The sequence below is a fragment of the Thunnus maccoyii genome, chromosome 9 (assembly GCF_910596095.1).
Source record: "Thunnus maccoyii chromosome 9, fThuMac1.1, whole genome shotgun sequence".
In the NCBI taxonomy this organism is placed as follows: domain Eukaryota; kingdom Metazoa; phylum Chordata; class Actinopteri; order Scombriformes; family Scombridae; genus Thunnus; species Thunnus maccoyii.
Genome location: NC_056541.1, coordinates 27,873,503 through 27,885,549, shown reverse-complemented (window position 1 = coordinate 27,885,549; position 12,047 = coordinate 27,873,503). Strand labels below are relative to the sequence as shown.

At 40.7% G+C, this 12,047-nt stretch overlaps 1 protein-coding gene across 1 annotated transcript in view; it reads left to right on the top strand.

Moving 5' to 3' along the window:
• galnt9 (polypeptide N-acetylgalactosaminyltransferase 9) overlaps positions 1–12,047 on the top strand; it is a 97,027-nt gene that overhangs the window by 16,280 nt on the left and 68,700 nt on the right. The window contains exon 2 of the mRNA XM_042420042.1: positions 1,772–1,952. Coding sequence (XP_042275976.1) covers positions 1,772–1,952 — 181 coding nt within the window. The remainder of the gene's footprint in view (positions 1–1,771; positions 1,953–12,047) is intronic.

Here is a 12,047-nt window from a genome sequence, read left to right as displayed (position 1 = left end):
ACCCACCACCATCTGTTCTTTCACATTCCTCTCCTTGACACCTCCTTGATACCTGTCCATCACCTCCTGATCTCCTCTGTTCCCTTCACCAACATGCCCATTTAAGTCCACTGCAATCACCACTCTCTCCTCCGTGGGTAAACTCTGCACCACTTCATCCAACTCACTCCAGAATTCTTCTTTCTCTTCCATCTCACACCTAACTTGTGGGGCATGTGGGCTGACAACATTCATTGTCACACCTTCAATTTCCAGCTTCGTACCCATCACTCTGTCTGACACTGTCTTCACCTCCAACACACTCTTGACATACTCTTCCTTCAGGATTACCCCTACCCCATTTCTCCTCCCATCCACACCATGGTAGAACAGTTTGAACCCACCTCTAATGCTCTTGCCCTTACTCCCCTTCCACCTGGTCTCTTACACATGCAGCATATCTACCTTCCTTCTCTCCATCATATCAGCCAGCTCTCACCCTTTACCAGTCATAGTACTGACATTCAAAGTTACAATTCTCACCCCCACACTCCTACCCTTCCTCCTCTCCCGCTGCCTCCTGACATACCTTCCCCCTCTCCTGTTCCTTCACCCAATAGGTCAACTAACCAACAGGTACCGATCGGTCTACCAGTTGGTAACCCAGGCCTCGACGGATCCACTATGGAAATCTGATTTATGATCTGCATATGTGATTTGGCATAGGTTTTATGCTGGATGCCCTTCTTGATGATGAATGCATTAATAATAATTTAATAGCTAAGTAGCTTAGCTAAGAGGGATAGATTAATATTTGTTTGATAATTTGATGATAGAAATGGCAAATAAACATTACAAACTTTACATAACTTTACATGCCAGTGTAAAATTCCAATAAATATTTAGATGACAGATACAGTATGGACTAACATGGTTGAAAGCTCTGGAGAAACCTAGTAAGTGGATTTTGAGTTAAGATTATTTTTTATTATTTATTATATTATTTTAAATAATACAGTTGATCTGTAATATACATTGACAGTTCTAAACTGTTCCTTAGGTTGAGCCTTCTGACAGGGATTGCAAACTCCTTCGTAGTAAACCTGGTTGTACTTTTTATTCATTTTTTGATTGTTTTGTTTATCCAAATTTAATTTATTCAGTCTATACTAAAAAAAATACTTAAAATAAATCAAGGGGATTTTTTTGATAAGCAAAGACTCACTGTTAGACTCCCAATATAATGCCTCAAATGATTACCATCTACCTTTTAAAATATTATTTTTTGATTTGATTTGATGACATCATAGTATTATGCATCAAGAAAATTACAATCCAAGGTTTGTTTTGTCATCCTCATAATGTAAATATCCCAAGCAATCGGGGATAATCAAAACCGTAATCCCTCTGTCAGTAGATTTCCCACAGACAGTTTCAGACCTGATATTCTCTCTGTGACTTACTGCTGTGCACTGTAAATTCTCTCTCTGTAAGCTGGCCCTTATACCAGCTTCTGCTCTGCTCGGCTCAGCCCTGTGACGTCCATGTCCATGTGGGTGTTTTGCAGTTCTGTCATTGACAGACAGTGTAATGATGCCCTATGGATGAGCCCCGCTGGGTCTCGGAGCTGCCATACACCGGTCTCCTCACACTGCCATAGAATGCCAATCAGCTGCCCCTCGGCATAGCCTCTCTACTCACCTGTCTCTCCTTACTCTGTGCGTGTCTGCCTGCACCCACTGCCGTGTACATCTGTGTGATTGTCTTTGCACTGGTGTCATTTTCTTGGCAGGTCTGGCGAAGCCCATGGGGCTGGTGGAGGGACCTGGAGGCCTTGGTCAGGGGGGAGCTGCTGCCACTCTGGGAGAGGACAGTCGTGATGCCGAGGGGAAGTACGAGGAATATGGCTATAATGCTCAGCTCAGTGACCGCATTTCTCTGGACAGGAGCATCCCAGATTACAGGCCTAAAAAGTATGTCCATTGTCTGTTTCTTCTAATTTTTTGTCATGTACATTCATTCTCCCTCCAACTACAGCTCAACACCTTTTTTTCCCCTGGCAGGGTTGTGTAATGTTAGAGAGACTTGTAACTGGAAGGTTTGTCAGTTTAATCCCTGCAGCAGTTGATGGGCTCTATTTTTTTTTCTGTGGCACACAATGTACCACAGGACTTTTTGCCAGGAAACAGGCATTTTCATCAAGTGCACAGTGGTTTTTTTATGCTCTTCTTCTTTTTGGTGATTATTGGTATTTTGGTGCTTCTCCAGGACATTTACTTTGCCAAAATAGAAGCAGCGTTGCAGTACAAGGTGTATCAGAAAGGATAAAACAGTGCAGTTAAATGTTGGTGAGGATTACTAGAATTTCCAAGAATTCCCTGCAAGCTCAGACCAGGTCAAAAGTGCATGATACACTCATGCTATTTTTATGCTTCTGCTAAGTGGTAAAGTCTGAACAGATTCCATAGTCCACCAATTCTATTTGGGTATAATTCACTTTTGGAGAAATATGAAGACATTTATGTCTAAGTACATGTAGCAGCAGTGTGAATGATTGTGATCCAACAAAGAACTGTCAGTATGCACTTAGTGAGGCTGCTGAATCCTCCATAGATGTTAGTGACAGGTTGGTGGATGCTATGTACTTTCATTTCAATTCAAGGTGCTGTATATTTTCCTGATGTCTTCATTTTTATTCAAGATTTTTCTATGCAGAGCAATGGATCTACTGCCTGCTGTAGAGTTGCTGATGTGATATTTTGGAAAGTCATATGGATTACAGACTGCCTCACATTGGTTTCCATATTAAACAGAAAAATGCAAATGTTACCCTTGTAAATTTAACGGCTGCCAGCAGGAGACATTTTTGTACACCTGGTGGTTTATGACAATAATTTTGTGCTGGCCGCCATCAGTTTCCATTGGCACATGGCATGTTGTAAACTTGCCCCAACGCCAAATAACATGAGGGCTCTAGCAGTATGAGTAAAGTTGTTTTGTACTACAAACACATTTTTAATAAAAAAAAGTACACTGGCTGATAACTGTATAGAAATTGTCTGTTTAATAGAGTTGCCTTTGTGCTTCAGTGTTCCTGATGAAACATGCATAGATATGCAAACTTGCCAACTTTCCTTCCACTTCTCCTCTTTACCTCCTCATAAGGGAGAGTCTCCAGGGGCTGCTATGACCTGCAGGTAGGTGGTCACGTGACCGACAAGAGAAGCTAAGCTAGCACTACTGCTTGCGAGATAATCTGTCAGCATTCTTACTGCGGAATAGCTGTGCAAACCAATATTACAATGTCATCTCATGGATCACACTGGGCTTGATGTTGTGCTTTTTGTGTTTTTATGTAAAAAAAACCTGACACATATCAGGTTGAACTGATTATTGACAGGGACATTTGTTTTTGTCTTACTACAACGGCATTGTGCTCTTCATTATCTGATATTTCTCTAGTCAGACATTCTGAATAGAGATGAAGAACTGCAATACAGAAACTATAAAGTAAACCTTGATTTGCAATAAATTAGAAAATGTTAGTAATGATTACATTTGAATCACAGTGAGTGTTGAAAGAATAAAGAAACAACAGAAGCAGGTTCATTAACAAGCATTACTGCATTTTCAGCACAGTTATGTTTTCAGGACAGTTATGTTATGGCTGTCTGTACTAGAAACCTTCTTACAGTACGAGTGGAAAAGCAGCAAGGCTACCAAAAAGAAGCCTATTTACACCCTCAGCTATCTCCATCAGTCACATGACCCTCGCTTTGTAGGTTGTAGTTGTCCCTTAAGAATCTCATTCCCTGCAAGCCTCCCTTACCTCTTGTTTGGTACTTTTTATCTTCTTCGTCTGTTTTATAACCCAACTCCACTTAATCCTTCTGCCTCTCTTGTCAATGCATTCAGTTTGGCCACAGGGCATCTTAGGGCCTCGGCCATGGGGAGTCTGACAAAAGAAAATTACTTTAGACATGCCTAATCCAGACATTAAAGGACATGGACAAGATGATGGTCATAGTTTAACAGCCATTTTATAATGTTGCAATAAAAAGAATCCTGAATTACTTTATTTTTTTATGAAAGAGCCAGTGGACACCCAGCAAGCAGCCTTAATGGTCCTTTTAAAATAAATTTTATATTTAGAATGTGAACTACAGCTGTGATACAGTGCTGCAGGAGATGGATTGGGGAGGGGAGGTGGGGTAATCAGGGCTGCCAGTGGCATTTATATCACACACTGTCATAGAACAATGGAGACAGGCAGAGACACTGAGAGGAAATCTGACGGCCAAGAGAGGTTTCTGAGGGCTTTAGTGGGGATAACAATTCATTTCATCCACGCTGCTTTGTTCCGAGCTCTTTTTCACGCCCAGAAAAATTAGACAAGAGTGGAAAAGGGAGGAAGAGGGTGAGTAAAAAGGAGCCGGCTAATTAATAAAGTCAGCTGAGAGTGCCTCTGGAATGAAAGGGTTTTAGGAAATTCCTCTTTTTTAATCAACTTATTCAACAAAAAATGGGGTGTGAGACAAAAGGGAAATGAGCGTTGGAGGTTTGCTGAAGTGGTTGTTTCCGGTTTTGAATGCCGCCTACTTTGATATGTTCAATACTAGTTACATGGTTGTGATTAGATTCTTCAGGCTTGTCCTCATACACTCTATATTATAGGATCCCAGTCTCCTCCCTCCTGATATCCATCCCTGTGCATCAGTCCATCATGTGTCAATTTCTGATACACAGAATTATTTTATGCTTCCATAAACAAGCACACGGAGTCAGACTGTGGACAGAACATGTCATTTCAAACAACGTAAAGCTTGAATACATGACAGGTAACCAATAGGTACACTGTATAATAAAGACTTAGTACATTTGTTGTGGAACATAATGGAAATCAATACAGTGCAAAGTTCAAACATAATTTTCTTTGGGTTTTCTGTTTATGTCATTGAAACAGCACTTTGAAGAACAAGAGAAACATCAAAGCACTGCTCTAAGCAAGTAAAGGAATTGTTCACAGAAAGAAAATGTGCTTTTCTTGAGAGTCCAACCAACACAGTACTGTAACTGCCAGCATTGTTGTGGTACTAGTCATGACTTTTAGGGTGCTTTCACAACCAACCTATTTTGTTCAGTTTAAATGAACTCTGGTGTGTTTGCCAGGCTGGTGTAAAAGCTGTCAATCAAATTCTGGTATGGACTAAACAACTAGACAACAACATGAAAAGGTGGGTCTCAGTCAGCTTCCAAGTGGACTTTGATGCGGTTGGTTGTGTGTTTTGTAGTAGATATGTGATTTTAGCATGAATTCAAAAGTTGAGCTACTATTTAAACCCATCTGCTGATTATGAACAATCAAGGAAGCAAACTTATAAACTATCTCCATAAGCAATGTATATATTTATACAAATTATTTGGTAACTATGGTAAGACTGTGACAATTATTACTATTGAGGAGCAGCACATTGTATTTATAATGACGATTTGCGTGGAATCCTGATGTCTTGGGGGGTTATGGTGTATACTTATTTGCTTGTCTATGTAAACTGTTGTATGTTTCTGGGGCATATTTTGTGTTTTTTACTATGTGCTGCAGCACAAATTGACCACTTGGGACAATTAATAAACTTGAAGTTGAAGTTGAACTTAACGGATGCCCTGATACATCAGAAAGTGAAAATGAGTAAAAACAGAGGTATGTCCTCTCTTTTGTTTTGTTCCTCATTAAAATGTAAGTGAATCGTAGTTACCACACAATAACTATTCCCCAGTTATACAATTAAGCAAACCTCACTTTCATCCTGTTTCTACCTTGTTGTCATTATTCATAAAATGAGGGTGAGTTGCAGTCTTGTAATGCTCATAATTTGGATTTCAGGAATTTCTCTCAGGAATTTGATTTCCCAATGTGGGTCCATGTATGACTTCATGTTCATACAGCTCTTGGTTCATTTGTATCTGAACATGAACAGGTCCAGAACTAACAGGCAACCATGTATCATTATTTTGCTTGGTCTCAGTCTACCATCTGTACTCTGCTGCAGCTTAGGGTAAGAAAGACAGTCACATATTTCAAATTTCTAATTCTGATTTTGTGAGCAAAAGGTGACTGCGGCACTGCAGAAGTGAGGTTAAACGAAGGAAGCAGGCACCTCCTCTCTAATGCACTTTTAATTGAGCAGGAGTCATTCAGCGGAGAGGACTTTGATGACTACAGGAAAGCAAAGTCCACCACCATGACTGAGTGATCCACACATTCTCAAGTCTCTCCCTCTCTTTTTAAACCTACCTGTCTGCGGCAAAACCAATTTATAGTAATTACAGATGCAACTGTCTCTTGCTCAAAAACCTGTAATCCCCATTCACTGCCCGCTAGCCTGTGTTTCTCTCTTCTGCTCTTCACTTCTGCAAGTGACATTCTTAACTGAGATACCAAGGGACTTAAGTAGGCTCTATATTACGGTGACTCTGAGCCTGTCATTCGTTGTCCTTGGGAGGCTTAGGTACGATAACAGCTCATTGGGCTGTGGAGAGAAAAACAATAAAGGCAGACAAGCTGGTAAGATTACTGATGCCCACAAAACAAACATTAAATGTAACTCTTGTCACTCATAAATAGAAAAATGCAATTCAAAGCATCAACCTGCTTCTCACCGACTAGTTCTCCTCCTCCAAGAGGATTCTTATTCAATTACTCCTAATCTCACTTCTATCTTTATTGTCACTTTCCTGAAGATTTGATTTATATTTTGTCAAAATAGCAGTTAAACCCAAAACTGTATTGAAGCACAACAGATGCTCTGCTTCCCCAAGGACCCCTTGTCTTGTGTTTGCCTGCCTGTCGGAGAGTGATAACCAGAGAGGACTACGAGGGAGGCTGAAGAAACAGGCTTACCTCATCTCCTAAGCGTCTGATACTGCAGAATGGGATCGTAAGGTCTCCGCGGTGCAGGGGCTCCTGCTGCAAATTGTTGCTCTTTCCAGTGCTGGAGTTTATCTCCTAGATGGGGCAAGGGGAGGGGGGGAGTGGTACGGAGAAATGACAAGGCAAACGATTATCTTCCTGAGAGGAGTGCTCGTGGATTGGAAAGTTGCTTTGGTGTTGCCTGCACTGCGTGGGTTACGGGAGGTTAATGTGAAATTTCACAGCGAATAAGAGCGGCCAGCGGGGAAAAAGTCAGAGGGAGCGGCCGGGGCTGCAGGCTGGTGGAGGAGGAGAAGGGGGAGGTGTGATAGGAATACATCTTAATCTGGCGCTCTGTTTCTGTCAAAGCTTGTTCCGGGTCAAATTATGAGCGCTGGCCAGTGAGCTCAGTCCCATTACAAACAGATGAGTCGATCGCTCATCCTGTTATGGCTTTACAAGGCTTCCCCGCTACTGCAGACAGGTACAAATTTAAGGTTGAGCGATGCCCTAAATTGGATCCAGTAACTAGGGCAATGGAACTACAATATTACTTTACGATCTCGACACTGAAATCCAGCCTCACACCAAATCTCAACTAGAAGCGATAAGGGTGCCTTGCCCCCGCTGACATTTTCAAGATATTACTGTGGTAATATTCATTAAACACTGCCTCTCCACTGGTCGTAAAACTGGACAGGAGTGAAATATACATTATTTTGTTTTGCGCAGTTGCCATGTGGTGGCTGTGATTCTGCAAAGGAGAACTGTGGTGAAAAAATGCCCCCACAAACTCACTGCCAGATTTGTCATTGTATTTATAGACCTGGCAAGGCTGATTGAGAGAGGCAATAGAGAAAGCTGTGAGAGGGAACCAAGGAGTTGCTGAGGGAGAGCATAAATGCACAGGGAAGGACTGAAATGATACAGTGGGGGATGGGAGGGGGTGGCAGGGTGGTGGTTATCAATCAAAACACTTGTGCATTTACTCTTACGACTAGAGTGTGAGAGCAGGGCTTAAAGTATAGATAGACTTACGCAGTGTGCTCCATCATAAACACTCTCTGTGGTTTAGTTTTTTCCCCCCACTTTTATTACCTCTGCTGTCAAATGCATGTGGGCTGCGGTAATGGAAGTGATTGATAACAGTGCATGAAATTAAGCTTTCCTAGTCCACAACAGCGAGCACTAGCCTACTTGGCCAGAGAGACTAGGCAGCAGATTGCCATTCCCATGCATGAATCAATGCCAATAGGTGTAGGTGTGAAACTATTAAAAATAAATGAAGATGTCTGAGTGCTTCTCAGTCTGTATTATATCCATACCACCTTAAGAATCAAAAGTTGTATTAATACCTGAAGCTGGACTCTGCACTGTTGCTTTAGTGTCCCACAAAGCAAACAGATCACCAATAGTGAATGCTTATTTGGGCTAAACAGTCAATCCTTTTTGTATCAAAAACGAAGTGTGAAAGAGCAGAAATCTACTCAGCTGGCACCAATTAACATAAATTCTTTGAGTTGGCAAAAACAGCAAAAAAGATATCTTGGATGTTGTCTAGTTGATAACTGCCTGTACTATATGACTGGCCAGGCGTATGGAAGCAGAAGCAAAATAGGGAGTGTCTTTTGAGTGGCAAATAGTTTTCTACATAAAGAACAGTACCTAGCAGGTAACTTGGCAGCTGTTGAGTGTTAAAGACAAACAGCTGGTGAACAGTTGTGGCAATCTCCCAGTTAAACATTTAAGCACATCATTATCAGCGTTTTAAGGTTGTCACCACTAGGATCCAGAAATGTGTCTGGCCCGTCAGTCTGTGACACTAATGTTGCCTTAAGCAGCTACAGTGCAGAGCTGTCAGCTTTAGGTGATTTACTAGCAGTTTGTCATTATTACCGTAACTGGCTGAATACACAGCTGTTTTCAGTAAATGCAACGCCACTTTTGAATGTCAAAATGAATGACATGAGGGTGAGGGGTGAATATGATGATTGTTGCATAGAAAACTAGATTTACTTAGAGGCTTATTTTTCTCTGACTGACGTAGATAATTTTGTGTTAATACTTAGTATAATCATATCTTGTTTAATGCTCTGTAGACATGAAATGCAGGCCTGTGTAGTTTCATTTCTAGAAAATAATCATTAGAAATGCAATGCTACAGTGGTTGGAAAAAATCTCAATTTCAACATGTGGCAGTCGCAGCCTTCCTACATAATTCTGGTATTTCTCTACATGTACAGGGATAGAAAAACATTGTATAAGCTAGAAAATGTTTCACTGAAATTCAACCAGCAAACTAGTCTCCAAAATCTTTTAGTGCCCCTTATTTCTTAACCATCTTCTATTTGTCCACTCGTCTTCCATGTATGTGTGAGGAGTCCAAATAAAGTACACATCTTGCATTTAAATAGTCCAGACAAACCTCTATGTGGAGTGACACAATTAGTTGAATACATTTAAATTTAAATTAAAGTTGCAGTTAATGTGACAAGTGTCCTTTATAAATATGATAAATTAGATAAATGTATAAAGTAAACACCAGTAGAAATTGCTGCAGAAATCCCTTTTACTTCCCTTTTTCTTTTATTTTTATATGCAAAGTGTACTTAATCACTATATAATTACACAAGTAAATAAGATGCCAGCTGTTGTGTCATCCAACATAATTGCTAGTTCCGCTCTCATTCTCATTCTTGAAAGGTGAGAACGCACTAACACATGCCTGCCACACACACACACACACACACACACACACACACACACACACACACACACACACACACACACACACACACACACAAACCAGTGGCTGTGGACTCTGAGGAGGGTTCCAGTGGGTGGAGAAAGGAGGATGTAACTTTAGCACCATGCTGGGATCCATCTGCTGTGTGGCCGTCCCCCTGCGGCCTGACCCCATGGATGCTGCTGACTCAAGCTGACATCCCAGTTCACCGGGGTATCAGGGCATTGAGCACCAGTAGAGTTCAGATGGCTCACAGCATCCTTGCTGCAAGCGTGCTGTCTTTGAACAAAACATGTTCAAGGTGGCATTGCTTCACCATTTAGACTTTGATACCAACACTGCAACGTTTTATATCTTAGAATATGACGACACAGTAAACAAAAGAAATCTGCAGTGTCATAACCACTGTTAGATTTGGGTAGAGCTTAGATTTTAATTTGTTCAATTTCATGAGCTTGAGCACACAGAAATAATGCAATATAACATCAAACTAAACACTTGGTCATTGCTCATCACTTCCTGTGGGCAGAAGATTTCCCTACAGTGACTGTACACAACACTGCAATTTCATTTGGGCATTTAGAGGACGTTTACTGTATCTTATTAGTTGAGATTAAGGATGCTCTTCTCTGTAGCAGTCCCAATTTGTGATTCAGGATGATGAGAACACATATTTAAATAACATCCTTGCCGGGTGCTGATTTTCAAGACTGCATTATTTTTCTCTATCACATCTAATAATCTGTGATAGCATGTGAGACTGATAATTTCTGACAAATCAATATATTGTCTTATCAATAGGTCTGACGTGAATGGTATTTCACTTGGCAAATGCAATATGTCAGGGTCAAGTCTGACTTGATGTTTAGCAAAAGACTTCAAGAGCTTAGCAGCATTTACTGAGACTACAGTAAATAGAACTCATAGATTTGTTTACACTGTAATTAATCTACTGTATGTCAATTAGATATTCTAATACACAACTGTGTTACAAGTGTTTCATTATAGCCAAGATCGCTTGTAAATAATTCACAACAATTATAATATCCACCTCATTATCCCTACATAATGACTCAGCACTGCTGAATAAGATATGTGAAAACACAGAGAAACAAAGGCAGAAGCAAGTGAAATGTGTTTGTCAGCTGTTGCGTTCGTAGCCTACTGTAACTGGAGCAGTGTGGCATGATTCAAAAGATGTTGGCTTTGTGTGAATTCACAGTGGCCATAGGAATCAGCTAAGTGCTTCTGACCAGTCAACACTGTTATTTCTGACTTCAAAGCCACTGTGTGTGTATTTTACTGGAAATGACAGGGAAGTTAGACTGACTTGAGAATGGAGATTATCAGTGGAGGAGAACAAAATTTTGGCTGAGCGAGTGCGAGTGAGACTCTGAGACCAAGTGAATGTACTGTACATTTGTATGGCCTTGTGTACAGTTCATTTTTTTAATTGGGTCATTGTAAGCGGCAACATGAGGTTGGATTCCAATCAGTGATGTGTCGGCTCAGCCAGCTCCTTTAAGTGAACGATGGGAGCCTGCTACTGTCTGAGAGCTGATTTCTTTTTTTCTTTCTTTCTTTTTTTTGGTAAATTGATATAAGACAGAATAATAGGATGATCTTTTTGCCACACTGCTCGGCCACACACACTCCATGCACTGATTGAATGTTGTGTTGATGTGTATGTGTGTGTGATGCCAGACAGAGATTATACCATCAGGTTAAAAGCAGGCAGGGGGCTGAGGGAATGTAGCTGCCCTTTGTTGTTCTCTCTTTCATTTGCCCATTTCTTTTAGCATTTTTAACATTTACCTGACACTGTTTTGGATAGTTCAATATAAATAAAATGTTCAATACACACATGTAATAGTGTTTGATGTTTTTACATTATTTAAGGTTTTTATACCAAACATAATGTAAAATTATGATATTCTTGAAATGATAATGTTTAGTATAATTACAGTCATACATGTAGACACATACCAATCAAAGGTCAAAACATTGCTAAATTTGGCTGAATTATAAAAGCCAGAAGTGGTACTAAATGAAGAGCCGTTTGGGAGCCGAAAGAGTGGCTCTTATTGCTGAGCTGAGCCAAATTACCTGGCTCACTAAAAAGAGCGGGAATTCCCATCACTATTTCCAATAACAGCCCTACAAAAGAGGTTACCATGGAATCCATGTATGAGAGCAAGAGAAGCAGGCAGAGAGACCAATGCAATTGGTGAGAGAGTTCACAGGCTGAGGTGGAGAAGAAAGATATTGCCTATGTGTACATGCAAACTAGTACCCTGGTTGTCCACATTCAGCCACTCTCTGCCATTTGTGTACCAACTCAGATCTCTCAGCAGGTGAGGATGAACCTATTTGGCTTTTGGGTGCCTGAACTCTGCTGCAGTCCACTGCACA